This window comes from Heloderma suspectum, chromosome 2 (genome assembly GCF_057233095.1).
Source record: "Heloderma suspectum isolate Gila_16-S chromosome 2, 16-S_ref, whole genome shotgun sequence".
NCBI classification, from domain to species: domain Eukaryota; kingdom Metazoa; phylum Chordata; class Lepidosauria; order Squamata; family Helodermatidae; genus Heloderma; species Heloderma suspectum.
Window position 1 is genome coordinate 268,150,305 of NC_139459.1, and position 21,286 is coordinate 268,171,590.

Here is a 21,286-nt window from a genome sequence, read left to right on the forward strand (position 1 = left end):
CATTCTGCTGAAGCTGGCAGATCAAACTGATCTCGCAAAATTGAAAATACCAAAAACTCATCATCAACCCCCACTAATTGATCTAAAGTAAAAATCATCTGTCCAGATCGGCCATAGAAACATTTTCTTGCCAATTCTTAGATCTGGATTTCCTCATAAAGTCGATTTAGCATGGGCAAATGGATCAAACTGTAATTGACATGACAGCATACGCCACACTTCCCTAACTGCCAAAATCGTGGGAGGCGCTCTGTCTACTTTAATATGCTGAGAACCTAATGCCATCCATTTAAAGAGAGGCTCCAGACAAGAAGATTCCAATACTGACCATAATTGCGTTATATAACTGGAATTCACGAATAAACAAGATGAATGGCTTTGAGCATGTGCAGAGAGCCTTGGCCACTCTCATATACTGGCCTTCACCGGGGCGAATGGCGGTATATAAATGTTTCTATAAATGAAATATCTGGGATTAGGAGGATGTGATGTCCTGGCACGTTTTCTCATTTCGAAAACGAAGCTGGGTTTACAAAGGAAGGGAAATGCGCGCCTTGTTTTGTGAAAATGCACCCTAGCACACCGGGAGGGGTTCTGGGGTGGAGGGGGGGCAGGGGTTGGCCTGGGCAATGCACCTTCCACTCCAGCAGAGGGCACAGCCGCTTCCCTTCCGTCGGGGCGTGCTCAGTGATCGTTTCCCGGAGCTGATCTTGCAACATACAAAGCAATCGGGTTTTTTCAGCAGTCGGAACGTCTCTGCTGTACAGGGAGGAGGCAGGCTAGCTTGGGCGTCTAGTGCCTGGAGGGAGACAGGCAAGCCGGCGCCTGAACGAAGCAAACAACCCCTCCTGCGTATTGCTCGGCGCTCCAGCTATCTGCCTTCTCCAGCACAGTAAAGTCCAGGTCCTTCTCTCTGGCCGCCAGGGGCTATAAAATCAGCCCCCAACGGCTCGATCTTCCTGCTCGAGTGTGATCGGGTTCGTCACTTCGCTTCTGTTGCTCCATCTTCAAGCGCGCTTCCCTTCATTTCGCCAAGGCGTCCCGGAGCAGCCCAAGAAATGCAAGCCTTGGCACTCTCGCTAACGCTATGCGCCCTGCAGCTGTGGCCAGCTGTTCTCGGAGGCCCCCAACACCAGCGGTTTGTCCTGCTGCAAAACGACTGGCCCATGAGGCTCAGCAAGGTAAGTCGCAGCTGCTCGGCCCATTTCGCGCTGCTCTTGCCAGGTTTTTGGGGAAGGGGTGGAATAATTCTGAGGTTTGTTAAATGGGAAAGAGTTGGTTGCTTACTGTGGAAAAATAAGTCTCCCAACACTTTCACCTTCTTGTGATTGGCTGTTTGCACACACATGCATCCCCCCCCCCCCGTTAGAACGGCCCAGTAGTGCACCTCTTCCTAACTTCATGCTCTCCAGATAGTTTGGACTTCAATTCCCATCAGCCTAGGCTACCGTGGCCAGTGATCAGAAATGCCAGGAGTGGTACAAAACGTTTGGAGGGCAGCAGATTGAGGAAGGGTGGTTTACTATGTTATCAACGGAGGATGGCATATAATTTGTTTCCCCGGAAATTTTTACGTTGTAAAATACATCATACAATTGCTCTTTCCTTACGTCTAGAATTGCATTTTTAACATATTTATTTAATTTGTGATATTTATATACCACTAAAGATAATAAAATCCCTAAGGGGTTCACATATAAATATCAAAATCACTTTTAAAATACAGTGTTGAAAATACAAGATTAAAAACAATTCCAGTTACAATAAAAGCAATACAAGGAACTGTGTGATTGATTTAATTAGAATTGAGGGAAAGCCTGGGTGAACAAGTGTGTTTTCAGGAAGCATTTGAGAGATGCCACATTTTCTGCCTCCTATATATACAATTCATATAGAAAACATTGAACTGTGTTCCACAAAACTCTCTCACCCCATATCATGGGAGGCTCTTTTTCAGTTAACATTTCCTTTTAGCGCCTCTCTTGCTATTTGAGTGAATGACTATAATACAGTCTTTTTTCAAAATTTGGTATAGTTAGTAAAGCTATGAGATATACCAAAGTAGAATAGCTGGAATTGTACCAAACACTTAGTATAGGTAGAGGGTATAGGTAACAGCTGATCTGAGCCAGCAAGGTTACTGCACTAGGAGCCCATAATGGTACTGGTTAATTTTATTTGATTTTGTTAATTACGGAAAATCACATTGATTTAATTTTCTTTCCATAGGTGGTCATAATGACTCTGGGTATACAAGTGTTAATATTACAGTTGATTCTTGCCACTAATGAAAAGTGAAATTTCAATGGGAAGGACAATTATTACTGCTACTAATTACAAATGTTCCTGTTAGAAGTTAATCATACCGATGGTGTAAGATTTAATAGGCATGTAAATGAAGTCCAAGAGTGATTAGTGGAGCTTGTGATTGCAGTCTAGGGTATGCAGTCTCCTGTCATGTTGAGTAGAATGTAAAGCTTTATTTTCTGCCTGACATGGAATGGATCAGAGTCAGTTGCTTGCGTTAGAAGTATTTCAGCAATGCTCTTTGGAGAGCAGCAAACAAGCACCTCAACAATTCTTATGGGTTATGCTGGAGCAGCACCTTGACCCAAGCTAAAGAGGCTATTTGTGAAGGTATGCTTAGGTCACGTGGAGTTGTATAGGTCAAACTGTGAGGTGGGTTACAGTAGTAATAATAGTTATGGATAGTAATAACCATCTATTGTAGTATAAATAGTAACTTGCTCAAGCCTTTGTAGCTGAAAGTGGATTTGGACCAGAGTTTCCCCGCACCCAAATCTAACACTCCAGCAAATGGGTCTTGTTTCCACATATGGTGCAATGGCTGAACACCCTTTTCCCCCATGTTATTTGAAGCAGAGCATGATAAATGTTGCAGATTCAGTTAGATGAACCTGCTGACAGTGAGTGACTGAACACACTGTAATATTGTTCCTCAAGTCCTGTTCTACATAGGGACATAGGATGCTGCCTTATATCAAGTGAGACCATGGGTTCATTGAGCTCAGTATTGTCTAAACTGACTGGCAGCTGTTTTCAGACAGGGGTCTTTCTCAGCCGTAGCTGGAGATGGCAGGGATTGAACCTGGGACCATTTGCATGTAAAGCATGCGTTCTTTCAGTGAGCTATGGCCTTCTCTGTCCTATACTTAGAGTCTGTTTGCTGTTGAGGGAAATGTTTGGTTGGTAATAACATCTATGGTCAGTGAAGGAACATATCCTTGAATGAAGGAAGGGATTTTGTTTATTAACAAATATTTTTAGGCTGCCTTTTAGGTAAAACCCCCTAAAGGTGGCATACACGATTTTTTTAAAAAATACAAAAGTATACAAGTAGGCAATAAATAAATGTACACTTTGTTGTTGTTCAGTCGTTCAGTCGTGTCCGACTCTTCGTGACCCCATGGACCATAGCACGCCAGGCCTTCCTGTCCTGCGCTCTCTCCCGGAGCGTGCTCAAGTTCATATTCATTGCATCCGTGATGCTATCTAGCCATCTCATCCTCTGCCGTCCCCTTCTCCTTTTGCCTTCAGTCTTTCCCAGCATCAGGGTCTTTTCCAGGGAGTTTTCTCTTCGCATTAGGTGGCCAAAATATTGGAGCTTCAGCTTCATTATCTGTCCTTCCAATGAGCACTCAGGGTTGATTTCCTTTAGGATGGACTGATTTGACCTCCTTGCAGTCCAGGGCACTCGTAAGAGTCTTCTCCAGCACCACAGTTCGAAAGCATCAATTCTTCGGCGCTCAGCCTTCCTTATAGTCCAGCTCTCACAGCCATACATTACTACTGGGAAAACCATAGCTTTGATTAGACGGACCTTTGTCGGCAAGGTGATGTCTCTGCTTCTTACTATGCTGTCTAGGTTGGCCATAGCTTTCCTCCCAAGGAGCAAGCGTCTTTTAATTTCAGGGCTACAGTCACCGTCTGCGGTGATCTTGGAGCCCAAGAAAGTAAAATCTGTCACTGCTTCCATTTCTTCCCCTTCTATATGCCAGGAAGTGATGGGGCCAGATGCCATGATCTTAGTTTTTTTAATGTTGAGTTTAAATGTACACTAAAATACTATAAAAATAGATAACAGCAATAAAACATGCAGCCCACACATTATAAAAAACCCAGTGAAAACAAGTGGGTCTTTTGCTGAGGGCATGACAAGCAGAAGCATTTCATTCATGGCTTACCCATATATTCCACCCCAGCCCCATTTGTTCCACTACATGCTAGTTTTGCATTAGTCACAACCTTCTCATGAGGTTTGAGTCTTGGGCCAACACTTTCGTTTTGGAACGGTGTGTACTGAACTCTTGCTGTGTTGGCTAGCATTTAATGCTAGCGCTTTAGTATTTTTGGCATAATGTTCAAATAAATGTACTTTCATGTGTCACAAAACTGGGCTTAAGTTGGTGGTTCTTGGGTCAGATTTAGAGCTGATCTACATTTTTAGAAACACCATGCAGCACTGCATGATGGAATGTTCTTCTATGTTGAAAACTCACTGCCTGTGGGTAACTAGCATATAAGGGATAAAAGTTCTAACACAGCCTTCTTCCTGATGAGCAATTTTTCTGCATGTAGAGAGTCTTCTGCATAAAGCAGGATTCAAAGATGTGACTTCTCACATGTATTGTGAAGTGGTATACTGCCAGGAGGGCTGTACCACATGCTATTTTTGAGTATGCAGTCCCACTTTTAGAGGGGTCTTCAATCTTCTGGTCTTGAGATATTTCCTCTGCCTCTGTACGTGCAGAAATGTAACCTTTCTACAAAGGAAGGGCTGATTGATGTGTTACATTTCACCAGTTGCAGATCCTTACAGACACAATTGAGGTAATCGTAGTAGTAATCGCTTCATATAACTTTGATAACCAACCGTTCCATACTATATGGAACAATACAATATGTTGAAATCTTAATGCCGATAAATAGCATGGTACATTCTGTCCATCGTGGCAGAATGCATATATCTTTCTTGTGCCCAGGTTTGTTTGCTTCTTGAATGCAAACCTCAGCACTCCTGACAGTTTTAATTGCTTTATGGCAGGGGTGGGGAACGTGTGGCCCTCCACATGTTATTGGACTGCAGCTTCCATCAGCCCTAGCCAGCATAGCCAATGGTGCAGTCCAACAGCATCTGTAAAGCTGCACATTCCTGATCCCTGCTTTAGGGTCATCTCTAGGCCTGTTGTGCAGGAGAGACCGTGAACCTGAGATCAGCCAATGTCCCAGAATCCTGTTCAGTTCTTTTCGATTCCTAGATGGCAGTTTAATTCAGTTCAGAAAAATCTGGAGTGCCCAGTGTCACTTGCACAACACAAAACTGCTGTCTTGCTCTGTGAATTCCAATTATACCTGACAACTTGGCCATCATTGTGCTAAGTGGTTGGTCAGTGAATAGCTCCGGACAATCACATTTTACCAAAATGAATCTCGGGTTAGAATATAATAAGAGGGTTTTAAAAAACGCACCCTGCCATATCATTTATAAAACACTGCTTTCTGGATATCTGATCTTCAGTGTGCCAGAAATGACCCTTGGCCAAATGGGGCCAAGGAGTCTTTGCAGTATTTTTTAAAAATCTGTGTTTGTAGAGACACTTAGCTGAGCTGCCTAGGTTCAATAAATGGCTTAATAATTAAAATTCAGATGCTTACCCTCAAGAATAAGTACCTTTCTTACATTTTGTGGATCAGGAAAGTTGGACTTTACCCAAAATGGAGTACAGTAAGGATAGACCACAAGGAGTTCCATGAAGTGTCTGAGGCATGCCACTACTTTTATACACCCATTCCAGTATGTAGAGGCCTGAAGTACAGTGTGATGAAATAGTTAGAGACTGCAGTGCTGTGCCTTTGTGTGAAAGAGATCCTTCGGAGCCTACAAGCTGTTCTCTCAAGTTGACTGAAGTTTTATGGGTTGGAGCCAAGGTGAGTTGCCCCTGTCTAACCAGTCTGTTTAAGCTGCAGCTGCATCAAACGTTCTAAACCTCCTACACAGAAAAGCACTTCTGTATCTGAAGTAGAGTGCCAGCAGCAGGACATGATTGCTAGGTAGGTTACATGCTTATTTAAATAGGGGAGTGCTTTCCACGCTACCTTGAGAGGGTGCTAGCCTTAAAGGTGGTCTTAAAAATAAAATAAATAATTTTGCATAGGAATTTGGCATCATCAGAAGTGACCTTAAATATGCCACCAGTGGCTGCAGGTTAGTGAGGGGGATTAGTGTAATGGTGGACAAAAATCCTCCAGCAATGGGGCAAGAAACTAGTTGAAATGTCCAGGACGGTCATGGGATTAGATTGCAAACTGAAGGGACGTGACAAAACTCCAGCTTCTCCAGCCTGGCCACTTTCTTCTTATCAGTTTACATCTTCTGTCCTGAAGGTCTGCCCTAGCCCATATGTCCAGTGAACCACTCCTTTCTTCAGACAAAACAAAACATGATTGTAGGCTGTCCTCTTTTCTGTGTGTTTTCTTTCTTTTTCTTTTGTAAGGCCTTGGGAATTAATGAGGCCCTGGTTGCTGACGTAAGTTTTTTTGCAGGAGCTGAATGGAAATTTAGGCCTCACTGAAGGCCTTTGATTGGGCTGTACCACTTCAGATTGCGGAGGGTGGGGTGGGGGAGCACCACGGATAGAATGAGCCTCCATACAAAAACATTACAACACTTAGAAAAATGAGAGCAGCTGAGCCTAGAATTCCTGTCCGTATGTACCCTATATCCTCTAATCTCCCTCCCTATTCTCTCAAATCCTCCTTGTGAATGTGTGCTGCCTTTATCTGTTGCGTCACTCTCAGCCAGCTTTTGACTGCTCAGCACTCCTGTCTTTTTGTCCACTCTTCTGCCAGTAACATGCTGCACTCCTCTGACCTAAGGCCTTGTGATGTTTTCCCACAGTCATTTCTCAACTCTCTTCTTCAACTTCTGATTTTTCTCTGCCGTTAGGGTCCTGCCCTTCCACACTCCCTTGAGGTTCTCCCTTTGCAGTCCACTGCTTGCAATGTCACAAAAGTTCAAAGCTCATTATGATATAGGTAACATTGACATAGAGCTTAACAGGGAATCTGTTATGGTAAACTTATCTGTGACTCCCTGTTCTGGAGTCTGTGCTTTTGCACTGGCCTCCTTTTACATTCTTCCACTGTTCAAAATATTGTACTTCTTTACTGAGTATATAGAAGCTTCTATTTTCTCCTGAGAGGGATTATCAGTATTATTATTCATACGACAGGGGAATGAGGAACAGTAGTCTGAGTGCTTAGCATGGACAACAGAATTGCCAAGCTTTCCACACTGCGATGATTTTCAGATGGCATGAGTAGAAAGAAGCCTGTGCATATTAGCAGAAGATAGAAGTATAAAATCTCTAGGATGTGGTTTGAAATAAGGCTCCCATTTCCAGGGCTGGCCCAAGACATTTTGCTGCCAGAGACAAAAGACAAGATGGTGCCCCCCCTGCCAATCCATGTACAGAAGCTAGCCAGACTGGCAGCTGAATGTTAGTTCAACGCTGAGGACAAGACAACATCTAACACCACACCAGGAGTGCAGGACAGGCTATGTGACACACATCTCTGTGATACAACACCTCATCACTGCCCCCTGCTCCCTAGCACCTGTTACCTGAGGCAGGTGCCTCACTCTGATAGTAGGCCAGCCCTGCCCGACTTACATATATAATTCAAAGTTGGGAGTTACTTGGTCATCCCTTTTTGACTGTCTTCCCCTTGACTGATTCTCGTGAAACACCTTTCTTTCTTTCCAATATTTACATACAGCTCCTCATCAGAAGATTTTGGAGCGGTGAACAATATGATAAAAGAATAAAACAATGGTTAAAACAGTTAAAACAATTAGAAAGCTCTTGACATGCAGATTCCATGAATAACAGCGGTTTCCACTATAATCAAAGTTGGGAGTTTATTTATGTCCATAAAGCTTTTTTTAAAGAATTAGGATATCTTCTATAAACAACATACTATAAAGTTTTATTTTTAATATCAAAAACATGTCAGGTATAATGAAAAAAACATAATTAATTGCAAATTGGAGCAAAATGAAATATGAACACAAAGAAGTCTCTGTACACCTTTATAAACTGAAGGGTAGGCCAAAGTAAAATTATATGCCAGTAACATATGGCCTGATAACCAATCATGAAGGGATTTAGAGACACCTGCAGTTAAAAGTAACCCAGTCAAGGTTTAGTTATTGCTCAGAAAGGAAGTCTCTAGCTGTTAAATTTAACAAAATAGTCTCTGTACACCTATATAAACACAGATGCAGGCCAAAGTACAATGATATGCCAGTAACATATGGCCTGTAAACAAATCATGAAGGGAAGGGATCTACATTGCCATGAGTTGTGTGTGCTCATTGGCAAACCTCAAGCTTCAGGTTGTTAATGGACCAGAATAAGGATGTTACAGTGGTCGCCCTGGAGTTTACATCAAGAGCATTGTACTTAAGGAAGTTTTGTAAAGGTAAAAGATGTAACAGCAATAAATGTTACATAAATAAATGCTGTTAATAATTAATGCTGTTAAGTTAAACCTTTCGTTAGATTTTATTTTTCTCTGTGAACTGTGTTTATGGGTAATCCGCTGGTTTCCCTTAATTGGGGTTTGCTGAACAATAGACTTCCACACACATCCATGGTGGAATCTTTCATAGTCATGTTCCCTGTATCTGTTGAGCATGATGTCAAGTTTCAGAGTAGGTATTACTTTTCCTTGGTGTGCCTAGCTCAGATTGCTTCTACCCCTGTCAAGCATAGTGCAATTCTTTTAACACATTCTTCCTCTAAACCCTTTAGGTCCAAAGCTTCGCATGGGAGAACTGTGGCCCTTCATCGGAACCTGCTGTGATTAAGAGTCTGTCTGTAAGCCCAGATCCAGTTTCCATCCCAGGAGATGTGACAGTTAGCGCATCAGCTGCCACCACTATAAACCTTGCTGCACCTCTGAAGGTACATGAAAGGCAATGGGGCCAAGCCAGGCAGAAACAGTTCCTCATATCTCTCATATTATAGAATACTTATCCAAAATACACTGGGACTGTTCAGTGCTTTAAAAGGCTTAACGTAATTTGATTGGTGTGTCTATCCCAGCCAGGTCTGGCACTAGATTACACAGGAGTTTGCATGGCTGTTTCGTACAGCAAGAACACAAGACTGGGGTGTGGACATACCAGAGCTTTTCCTGCTCCTTCCTTGTCCCTTCCTTCCTAGATGTTGTTAGACTGAAGAAGGAGGGACTCTGAAGTGTGCTTGGAGAAATCCAGGGCCACTTGAGGGGTATGAGCTGCTCCCAAGGGAGAAAGTGGCCAGCCTGCAGATGTTCATAGGCAGGCACCTGTGTGATTCTCAGAATTGCTTCTGCTTCTTTTCTGTCGTGGGATGCTTACTACCACTAATCATGAGGAAGGAAGTGGCAGTGTGCCCAAGCTGTTTTCAGCTGATAGGCTTTAGATACCTAACCAGGTGGCCTTGTTTTGTGTGTCAAGAGTGTAGCCAGCCTTCCCATCTGTGTTAGCTCCCTTTCATTGACTGAATACAGGGGTGCCATTTTAGATTTCTATAGTGAGGGGTGGGGTGGCAAGATTCTCATCAAAGTTTAAAGGCCTTCTCTTAAATATCCTCAATATTAAATAACGTATGTTAAGAACATACGTCGTGGTTACTTTTAAAATCTGATAATAACTACAGGATGAACATTCATCTCTTTTTAAAACAAAGGGATGTGTGCCTTTGGTATGTATACCAAGTACATAGATCAAGGGTAGGCTACTTTTGGCCCTCCAGATGTTTTGGCCTACTGCTCCCATTGGCTCTTGCCATTGGCTATGCTGGCTAGGACTGATTGGAGTGTAGGCCAAAACATCTGGAGGCCCACAAGAGGAGCAAGCAAATGTGATCCAACAATAAAGAAAAAAGGAGCAAAGACATTATTAGATGGCAATGGTTGGTCTCACTGACAGTGGGTCTCCAAATGAGTCTCCTGGGGAACTAAAGTCTCGCCCTTGAGCAAAGGGGTGTTCATCACCTCTCTTCCTCCCAGGAAGTGAATCAACCAACATCTTGCAAATTATTAGAAATAATTATGAAAAGCTAATGAGGGATGCTTTTGCTAATAAAAAGTTTCCATTATCCATGCTAATGAGGAAATTTGATTCTACCACTAGGTAGACCACAAATGGTGTAATTTCTACTTGACATGTTTCACAGATAGAACGACCATAAATGGGAAATATCTGTAGAGCTATTCAGGGCATTTAACAGACATTAGGTAGCAGAAGTAGAAGGCTATCTAAGGGGACAAAGATACCCATATGATTAGAACAAACTAAACTTCCCATACTAGGGTTCCACAAGCTTCTTAAAATGGAAGCTTGTTGTGTCAAGCTGGCCAAACCTTAATCCTTATGGCCAATTGGAGTCAGGTTTAACATAAGCTCCTATGTTGGATTGTTAAATGTTCAGTTTTCTGTAGCATAGAGTTCAGAACAGAAGAACAGAAGAAGAGCCATATTGGATCAGATCATGGGTCCATCTTGTCCAGCATATTGTTCATGCAGGGGCCAACCAGCTGCCTGTGGGAAGCCCACAATTAGGACATGAATGCAACAGCACCTCCACATTCTCAGTCATGTTTCCCAGCAACTGGCATTCAGAGGCATATTGCCTCCGACACTGGAATATATGTTCCCATCCGGACTAGTAGCTGTTGATAGCCTTATCCTTTATGAATTTGTCTAATTCCCTTTTAAAGCCATCCATGTTGGTGGCCATCACTACATCTTGTGATAGAGAATTCCATAGTTTAACTATGCGCTGTGTGAAGAAATACTTCCTTCTGTCTGTCCAGAATCTCCCACTGATCAGATTCATGGGATGAGCCCGGATTATGGTACTACAAGAGAGGGAGAGAATCTCCCTATCCACTTTCTCCACACCATGCGGTTCTACAGGTGCCAGTATGTAGCCTTGTGTGAAGCACTCCCAGACTTCAAATACCTGCTTCCCTAACCAACTCTCAGCATTTGAAGGCCTATCCACAGGAATTGGGTTGGATCCAGCCCATCCTTCCCTGTTAAGCAACTACATCTGCATATCTTAAGTCTCAGCCTTGCCTCTAGGGGAATGCTGTCCGGGGGGGGGGGGGGGGAAGAAAAGAAAAAAACCCAGAACAGGTAGTGCCAGAATTGTGAGTTGCACTTCTTTGTTCCAAGATTCAGAAGTAACATCCAATTTGGAACCTGTGGGATGGGGGGGGGGGGGGCGGTGCGCACGTGCACAACTATTTCACATCTAGAGCTTCTGCATTTTGCTCCATTCAAGTTCCCCATTTTTTTTTTGTACAGAAGTGTGGCAAGAGGTAATGCAACCTGCTTGTGTGTCCTCTTCAACTCTACTTCAGAATATCCAAAGTCACTCTCACTCACATCAAAGGACAGGAATCCTTCTTGAGCTAGGACTAAGTATTCTCTCATATATATGTGCTATATAGCAAGAGCACAGTGGTCCTTAGTGGCAGTTTCTGAACAGTTACACTGACAGAGAGAACAAAGTAAGCTAGGGAGCTTGTTAGAGGGGAGACGCAGCAAGGCTGTGCCAGATACAGGATCATGGGGGTCCTTGGACAAGGCACCCTCAGTGGCACTCTTTAAACGAATACGTGCAGCATAGTGATGGAGAATTCTTCTGCACTGCCTCTGATCTTCTTGAATTATCCATGTGAAGTGACAGTGGAGATGCTGCTGGGGCAGAGGGCCCATTGCCAATCTTGGGGCCGCTGGCAAATGCTCAGTCTCTCCAATTCTGCAGAAAGCGCTGCTCCCTAGGAATGGATGGGTCAGTCTATTTCTTTTCCATGTCAGTTTTGCATGTGTTCATAAGACCATTCCATCCCGTTTCTGCATCAATCTGCAACTTAAAAACACAACAACTTGCATTAAATTACTTATTTCAATACATATTATAGAATCTGTTTTCCCCCAAATGATGCATTTCTGTGCATATTTTATCCTGAAATAAGCATTTTTGTATGCGTTTTTTGAGCCGAGAGCTGCAGAATTTGGAGAAGTGTGAAATCCAAAGGATAACTGCGTTCCAGCCTGTATATTAGCCTGGGAAATGTGAATCACAACAATATGCTTCGAAATGTGGACTGTACAAAATTCTCAAGCATCCCTACTCTCTCCTCAATGGGACAGGGTCCTGGCATGATTGCAAGGGAAGAGCTTGATGTCTTGTGAGTTGGAGGAGAACAGTCACCTCAGCTGTTCCCGGAAGCAACAATGAAAGCAGAAGAGGCCCCTGGAGCCCCGGCCTTTTGAGCTGTCCTCATGTGAACTCTTCATATACTGGTGGAGGGGAGGGAGAAGGACCCGGTTTCGAACCAGCTGGGGCTGGGTGGCTTAGTTACAGTATTCCTTGCCCGTATAGCTGGATTATAGCATTTTGTTTTTCTCAGTGACCACACATTGTATGTTTAAACTGAGCTTTCGTGAAAGAGAGCTTAGGGCTTTCCCCCTTAGTGTCGGCAGAGATAATAAGGCAATAGGTCAATTTTCTGATGATGAAGAATATTCTTTCATGGTTGGATTCTAATGGTGGGACTGTAGTTCTGTGATTCATTCCCTCCCCCCACCCTCGGGCATGTATATGTGTGTGTGTATTGTAAAGCAGATGCAGCTACGGGGGGGGGGGGGCAGGAGGGCTAAAAGGAAAGTTTAATGCTTTTCATCCCAGCCATTTCTTCACAATTCTTTGAGTGCAGACAAATGGATGGAAAGAAAAGGGTTAAACAGTTCTCCTTCTTGCGCCCTGCACCTCCAAAACCTGAAGCAGTGGCTTTACGTGATATAAGAAAGCTGGGAGGGGATCTAGGAGTGGGGAAGAGAATCTGACCTAATGCTCTTGATCTCGGTAGTAGTGAAGGAAATGCTTCAGCCCCTCAGTTTGTTGCAATGTGACTCTTCATTGCTCTTTACTGCCCTTTTGTGGTGATTTATGGTATCTAAAGAAGTAAGAACCCCATGCTGAATCGGATCAAAGCTGCATCTAGTCCAGCATTTTGTTTTTCTCAGTGACCACACATCCAGATGTTTCTGGGGGCTGAAAAGCACCATTTACCCCAGTATCTTGAAATCAGAGGTATATCAGGGGAGTGACCATAGCTCAGTGGTGGAATACGTGCTTTGCCTACAGAAGGCCCTTAGCGTCTCTAGCAGGTGATGGGAAAAGACCCAGGGTGGAGACTTTGGAGAACAGACTCAGTTAATGCTGGGTTAGATGTAGAAATAGCATCATGGTACTAGGTAACTTCCTATGGTTCTATAGCTTTTGATCACAGAGGTTTCCTTTTTATCTATCATGACCCCTCCACCTCCCTCAGGTGGCCTTTGATAGACAAATACATGGATTATAGGCCTAAGACAGCCTTCCCCAACCTTGTACTCTCTAGATGTGTTGGGCTACAACTCCCTGCATCCCCTAGCCAGTAGTCCAGCACACCTGGAAGGTACTAGGCTGGGGAAGGCTGCTCTGGGCTAATAGCATACTACATGTTGCCTTATACTGGGACACAATCAACAGAGCAAGAAGACAGACCTTCAATAAAAGCATTACGTTAAGGAGTACATTAAGGAAAAGCAAATGCATGGGGAGAGCAATCCTATGGCCTGGGACAATGAGAGCACCTGGGGGCCATAGGATTGTTCAGTTTCCTGGCTCCGAGGTTGTGCTCCTTGCCTCCTCCCCCTCGCCTCCTCCCCATGGGGAGAACCACTCTGGCTGCCTGTCCACGCTCGGAAAATGGAGCAGGGAGACGGAGAAAAACGGGTGTTCCTGGGGGCGAGGAGGGGAGGAGACTGTGGCAGCACCCATATGAACTAGACTGTGGCTGCCCCAGCCTCCTTCCCTCCCACTCCACGGCGCCGCTGCCAGAAGGGGCAAAATCGACTGTCTAGCAGAAATGCAAGGCGGCTGGAGCACGGAGGTGAATATCTCTTCCAGCTCCAGCCATCCTGCATTGGATACTCGGTGGCCTCTGGGTTCAGAGGCTGCCGACTGTCCGCATAGGATTGCGCCCTAAGGATAATGTACAGCTGAATACAGTATTCTTTAATACAAATAAATACTAATCTTATAACCATATATCAATACAAAAATTAGACTCTCTACATTCCAGTTTTAATTTTCTATATTGATATATTTGTTATTGTTACCTTGTTATAACATTAGTATTTATTTGTATAAAAGAGAACTGTATGGAGCTATACACTTTCCTTAACTTTGGCTTTTGTTGATGCCTTTCACTGGGACACCATGTTCTGCCTTGAGGGTGGATTGCATCAGTCAATTATGCATTCTGTGAAGAAGCGCAGTTATCTACTTAACTTTTGTGTGAGATAAGCAGAAAGGTAAGGATTAAATTTATGGGTGTACCTCCAGAAGATGATTGAGTGCCTGCTTTGGGTCTCACAAAGTCTGTGGCATTGTCGATGGCGTACAGTAAGATACTTGAACAGCCTATTAGTAGGATGACCAGCTGGTCAAGCTGTATTAAGAATTATGCTGTAGAAGCGTTATTGGGGAGGAGAGGCAAATTTGTGGAGAAAAGTGGGAGGCTGTGTTAACACTTTGTGTAATGTTTACCCCTAGGGAAATGTGACTTTGGAGAAGAGGCTTGGTGAAATGTGGCTAAAGATCCCCTGCATGGATGATCTTGGGAGCTGTACCTATAATGACCTTTGTGCCAAACTGGACTCCCTTGTCCCTCCAGGCCAGCCGTGTCCAGAACCCTTGCAGTCTTATGGGATCCCTTGTCATTGCCCCTTCAAAGCGGTAAGCCCAAGCTCTGGCCAGTTGCTTTCTATACTTGGGAACCAAAAAACAAATCCCATTTGGGAATGGCAGTTCCTTGCACTGGGTTGGATTCAGATTTAGGTGTGTGCAGCTTGGCTGGCCGAAGTGGAATTCCTCATCTCCACCTTCCCATGGCAGCCCGTCCAGCACCCTGAAAACACTATACAGAGGGTTGGGGGATCCTGCTGAAACGGGGGAGCTGTGGCACGGGGGAGCGGGGGTACCTGAAAATCGGGTGCAGGCACCTTCCATTCAGAGAAGGCAAATCCTGGATCCAACCCACTGGCTTTCTCTCTGGAGTCAACCACTACAAGCAGAATTGCTTTGAAAAATGAAGCTCCATCCAAGCAGAACAACTGATAAACTTACCAACATCTTAAATTTCAGTCAGATCTGTTGCAAGTTTATTTATCAAGGAACATTCTAGTATGAACCTCCTTGTACATGTGTGAGACCATCTAACTGTTTACATAATGAGTAAGCCTTAAGATTACAAAATGCATAACATTACAAAACCTATGATCCCTTGAACCTCTTGAGTTCAGCTGTACATGAATTTAAAAAAAAGGGTGAATGATGCAGTACAGCAGCCTTCCACAACCTGGTGCCCTCCAGATGTTTTGGGTTTCAACTCCCTTCAGCCCCAGCTAGCATCGCCAATTATGAATCCTGGGCATTATAGTCCAAAACATCTGGAGGGCACCAGGTTGAGGCAGGCTGTACGAGAGTAAAGGAAGGAAAGTGCCAATGAAAGAGATCATCGTTGTCTGTGAAATCCGTTGCTCGGGACTGAAAAGATGGGCTTCAAAATTCTTGCCCAGCTCTGTTACTCTTCCTCATCCTGTCAGTGCTAATCTGAAAAGGGACAGCCTACAAGACCGCTTCTCAGTGTGTCCTAAATTGAGGTTCATATTTTGTGCCTTGCTTATCGGAGGCCTCTGTCTGAATGTGCATGCAGCAGCTTGGGCCTTATAAGATTTGGGAGCCAGAAACTGCCTTCCCCAGCTGACTACAACTGCTTCTAGAAGCAGAAGGTAGCATCTTCCACATTTTGACATCCTGGAGTGCATTGTTTTGGCCATGCAAGTTGGATTGGCCTTCTGCTGACTCCAGTGAGGACCTGGATTATTTCAGTGGCCTTGCCGATCAAGCTGTAATTGTGTACCCTCATTTATTGGCTCTTGCCTTAAAGCAGCCTTCCTCAACCTGGCACCCTCCAGATGTTTTGGACTACAACTCCCAGCATTCATGATCATTGGCCTTGTTGGCTGGGACTGTTGGGAATTGAAGTCCAAAACATCAGGAGGGCACCAGCTTGGGGAAGGCTGTCTTAAAGGTTCTGCCTGTTGAGTGCAGCCTAATGGCACTGAGAGTCTGTTCTGATAACTAAACATAGATGACACAAAGCACTGACTGATCTGGGCTGATAGTTTTGTGTGTGTGTCTGTGTCTTTTCCCCTTTTCAGGGTTCTTACAACTTGCCTCCATCTGACTTCTTCATACCCAACATGGACTTGCCTTCTTTCCTCACCAATGGGGACTACAGGTTTAAACTGGTAATGAGTGACGGTGATCAAGAGCTTGCCTGTACCAAGCTGTCCTTTTCCCTGCACGCTAACAGAGGGTGGTTTTGAGAGGACCACAACGCACGCATCTTTGGCGTTGAGTGCCATACTTCCTTCCAGCTTCTTTTCCTGTCCCGTTGATACTAATGCAGAGACCCACTTCGCAGCCATAAGGAGAAAGGTTATAATTACTGCTTTCATGATTGTTCTTAATCACTTGGAGAGACAACCAAACTCGATGAAGAAATGTTCACAAATATTTTAAATAAAAAATATAGATGTTTGACTGATTAGGATGAGGGCCGTGTCACAGGAGATTTGTCCTACGTGGGAGTGGGGAAGTATAATACTTAAGTGCATAGATAATGTGCATATTTATTTGGCTGCATGTACTGGAGAGTGCAGCTTCCCAGCATGTGAACATAAAATGAAATGGCACCTGCATGATAAGAACTGAAGAAGAGCCATGCTGGATCAGGCCAAAGGCATTTCTAGTTCAGTATTCTTTTCCCACAGTGAACAAAGTCCTTTGGGGAGCCCACAAGCAGAACATGAGTACAATAGCACCCTCCTGCTCGTATCCCCTAGCAACTGGCATACAGAGGCGTAGTGCCTGGAGTTAACATAGAGTCATCAGAACTAGTATCTTTTGAATATTTAGATCCTCCATTATCTTTACACATTGAGATACCTGAGATTCCCCTACATCCCAGGTTCCCAAAGGAGCATGAGACACTAGAAAGGTACGTGTGTGCGCGCTGATAATTGGGTAGCCTGAGCAGGAATTTTCTCTTCTTGACCAGCTACAGAAGGAAAGATGGTTACAGACCTTTTGGTTCCTAAGGAACGAATTGATTCTGCATTCCAATAGGAGCCGATGGACACCTCTCTGTTGTTCTCAAGGAGACATGCTCTGAATTGAGCAACCTGATTGGCTTATGCTCATTCTAAGCAATACCATTTTGGAGCATAAGTGACCCAGGTATTAACCAAATAATTTGAAGACATGAATATAAGATATATAGTTACTGTGCCATATAATAACAATTTCTGTATCATGTATTGTGTCCTGACTCCTGTTGGACCAAATTGTTTTGGGATTCCTGCCAGATGTGCAGTTCTTTGAGTCAAACAGTTTTACTTAGTACATATTACACATGCTGCACTGGCAAAAGACTGTTACAGTTGAAGACCATATGCTGATCCTAGTCTTTTAGAGTTGAAAGTGGTTAACAATGACCCAACATACACTTTAGGCTAAGGATTAATTCTTCTAGTTGTCCCTGCTTGATTTGAAGTTCATTGGACCTCTTCCCCTAACCACCATGATGTGTGACACACAACCATTGGTTGTGTTCAGTTCTTTTCTCCCCCTCCATTCTTCTCAATAAGACCTTAAGCTTGCAGAGTGATCATCACAGGCCCTTTTAAGTTTCTACAAATTTGCACCTGTATTCTATGTAGCAGATAGATTTTATTACCCTTGATGTTAATGACCTTAATAGAACTCTGCCTCTAATATTGCATCTTCAGGGAGTTTTATGTATTAACAGTACTAATACTCCTTATCTTGTACCATTCCACTTGGTTTGAATGGATAGACTGTCATGACTGTGTATTTTATTTCATAACCTAATGCCATTTTGTATAGTCAGTCTTCCCAAATCCCAGTCCTTCCATGAACCCAACATGCTTTTGTGTCATCTGTCCCCACCACATACCATGTTTTTCATGTCCCCTTCTAATCCAAACAAATATAGTGTCCCTTTGAGACACTGGGGAAAATACAGTGTATCTTATAGAGGAGTAACAGTCCCAGTTAGACCTGGAGAGGTTGCATTGCTTAATCTGGATAGGTTTTAAAAGGTGCTTAGCATGTGCAAGTCCAGACAGAATAAAAGTCATGGGCAGGGAGTGGCGCATGAGGAGGAAATTCCTCAACTGTACTTTAGGAGCCCTCTCCACCTTTTTGTTATACTGTTGCATGACATAATGACCTTCCTTGTAATTGCACGCAAAGTACATGTGTAAAAGAGTCCCAGATTATCACCACAGATTATCACCTATGAGGTGTATGTACAAGACCATCATTTTACTGTCTTGCATTATTGCCTCTACACATGCTATTATTGTTCGGTTTTAAAGTGTCAGAGCGGTGACATGGGTTTATAGCAACCTGCTAATACTACTTAGTGCTTTCATACGACTGAGCTGCTAAAACACCCCATAAGCCTTAAATGATAATGGCCATGGTCTGTCTCGATGCCAGATATAATCCCATGGGTAAATATATGGAACATGTTATTTAGAGAAATACCTTTATTTTTTCTGCCTGAATCTGCTACATTTCATAAGCAATAATGGATTTTCTATTGATTTCATTTGCACTTTCAGTAATCTTGCTAATAATCTCTCAAACTTTATCCATTCTATATGCTTATCAGCAACTGACTGATTGATTTTGTGGGGTCCAATTTCATGTTGAAAAAAATCCAGTGGCCTTTAATGCTGGAAGGAAGTACTGAATAAACCTTTTTACTGATATTGCTGTGTCATTGTCTGGTATGTTTATGTGCACGTATGCAAATGTTTCAGAGGGTTGCAGTAATTTATACTACACCACTGAACTGAGTTGGCAACAGAACAACAAAGCTTAGAATAATCACAGACAAGGTTTGTTTGTTTAAAAAACACTTTACAAATTCAGAAGACACCATTATGAGTCTAGGTTGTTGAAACGTGTAATTCTGGCAATCTGTCGTGCCAGCAGATGTCCTTATATGTTATCATGAAGATGAGTGCTAATCCATCTTGTCTAGTATTTTTTACAGCAGGAATCCACATACTTTATTAATATAATCCTAGAGTGACTTTTTCCATTCTTGCTATCAACATACAGCTGACATTTCTCAATCTGCCCTGCAGGTTCCTTACCACCCTTCCTATGATCGGTGGGGCTTTGTTGTTGTTCAGTCGTGTCTGACTCTTCGTGACCCCATGCTTACTCCCAAGTAAATCGACATAGGATTATGCTGTAAGGCTCCAACCCTGTGTGTAATTGCTTGGGTGTACATTCTATTAAACATACTGGGTTGGATCCAGACACAGACATGCTCAGCTCAGAAATCAATGGGATATTAGCCACAGGTAATTTATGTTCCATTGATTTCAGTGGTTCTACTTGCTACATAACTACATCTGGATTCAACCCACTGGAATTTCCTTCTAGGTAGGCATGTATAAGATTGATCTACATGTTACAGCCAGTTCCTATATAGGTGCTTTTTAAAGGATTCTCTTACGTATTAGGTTGCTTTTGTTTTCTCAAATGTGAATGTTATGACACTTGGGGTTAGCAAGAAAAAAGCCATCTTCTCAAGCATGGCTAGTTGTGCATAGCTTGTTTACATAGTGGTGCAGCCAGGGCAGGGCCCTGCAGCCCAGGGGGCTCCCAATGATTACCCAGAAAGGGGCAAGTGGTAAACAGACCCAGCAGCAGCAGCTGTGCTGGCATGGGCATGCCAGGGTCCACTGGGGCTGATGCTTTTCATTGCAGCATGTTTTCTTATTTTTTTAAATAACGTATAGTTGGGACAGCCAGCTAGGGATGTGTATGGTTACGGATGCTCATTGTCTTATTTTCACTTTTAAAATATATCATCCTTGGTTTTAGTTTTTTCTGATTGTAAACCATCCCAAGGGTATTTGCCAGTTGTGTGGTATATAAATTTAACAAATAAATCCTTCTCTACAAAAAATAATTTAAAAATGGTGCATTATTCTCAGATAGATGTGTTTAACATCAGGGCAGCAGAAGCAATGTCCATTTTATGCAAGGAGTCATGACGGTGCTGATTTAAGTGAGTTTCAAAGTGAAACTGAACATGCTCAGGGAATTTTTAAAAACAGGGTTGGCAAACTGCTTTTTTAATTTGTTGGGGGGGTTGTTCTACCATATTAGTAATGTACAAGCAGTTATAAGGATAGAATGGTGGTGGAATGGGGGAGAAGTAATTGTGTGCTTCAGAATGGAAGTAATACACATGGCTATTTAAAGCCAGGGCCTGTAAGGCCATTAAATCCAGCATCTAAAATTACCTAGCTGCACCACTGTGTTTACAATGCTATCCACACTTTAAATTAAATGTAGCTGAGATACAGACTTATATCTTCACTTGTTCCATAATCTTTTGCATAAGAAGGTATATCCCTTGGAGCACCATTACAATAACAACAACACCCACCTGGGCAGACAAGAGGTAGTCTATTTTCCAGACAGGGAAATGCCTATGCCAAGATGCCTCCATTTTATGCAAGACTTGTGAGACAGGCCTAAACTGGCATTCCCTGGGCATAGTACAAATTGCATCCATGCAGCTATAATAAATGCTCCTTTCCAATGGAGAAGTTAGTTTTGTTATGCCAACAGTTGACAAAGGCAAGATTGCTGAGCCTGTAGTGTAAGGCAAGATTGCTGAGCCTGTAGTGTAAGGCAAGATTGCTGAGCCTGTAGTGTAAGGCAAGATTGCTGAGCCTGTAGTGTAAGGCAAGATTGCTGAGCCTGTAGTATAAGGCAAGATTGCTGAGCCTGTAGTATTCGCCTTTAGCCAGAATTTCTTATGTAGATTGTTAGATTTCATAATTGTTGCATATTCAGTCAGTTGCCACAGACTGGAAACACCCCCTCCTGCAGGCAATCAGACATAGCAGTGAACACAGTGCTATGCAGACCACAAAGATGGGATGTTATATGTACACAACCTCAGTTGGGTTATACAACTTGTGATGAATGCTGATTTGATGGTCAGTTAAGAAGGTCTTTACCATTGT

At 43.2% G+C, this 21,286-nt stretch overlaps 1 protein-coding gene across 1 annotated transcript; it reads left to right on the forward strand.

Annotated features, from left to right (window-relative positions):
• The first annotated feature begins 743 nt into the window (after window positions 1-743).
• GM2A (ganglioside GM2 activator) lies at window positions 744-20,208 on the forward strand. Its single transcript, XM_084839189.1, has 4 exons — window positions 744-1,181; window positions 8,838-8,990; window positions 14,688-14,870; window positions 16,358-20,208. Exons 1-4 carry the CDS (start codon window positions 1,059-1,061, stop codon window positions 16,523-16,525), a joined length of 627 nt encoding a protein of 208 aa, XP_084695315.1. The 5' UTR covers window positions 744-1,058; the 3' UTR covers window positions 16,526-20,208.
• Window positions 20,209-21,286: the final 1,078 nt, after the last annotated feature.

Excerpts from the sequence above, each read along its gene's own strand:
- GM2A (XM_084839189.1), top strand. The coding sequence starts at position 1,059 with ATGCAAGCCTTGGCACTCTCGCTAACGCTATGCGCCCTGCAGCTGTGG. Across the intron at positions 8,991-14,687 it reads ACCTTGCTGCACCTCTGAAG|GGAAATGTGACTTTGGAGAA; the intron begins GTACATGAAAGG and ends GTTTACCCCTAG. Across the intron at positions 14,871-16,357 it reads GTCATTGCCCCTTCAAAGCG|GGTTCTTACAACTTGCCTCC; the intron begins GTAAGCCCAAGC and ends TCCCCTTTTCAG.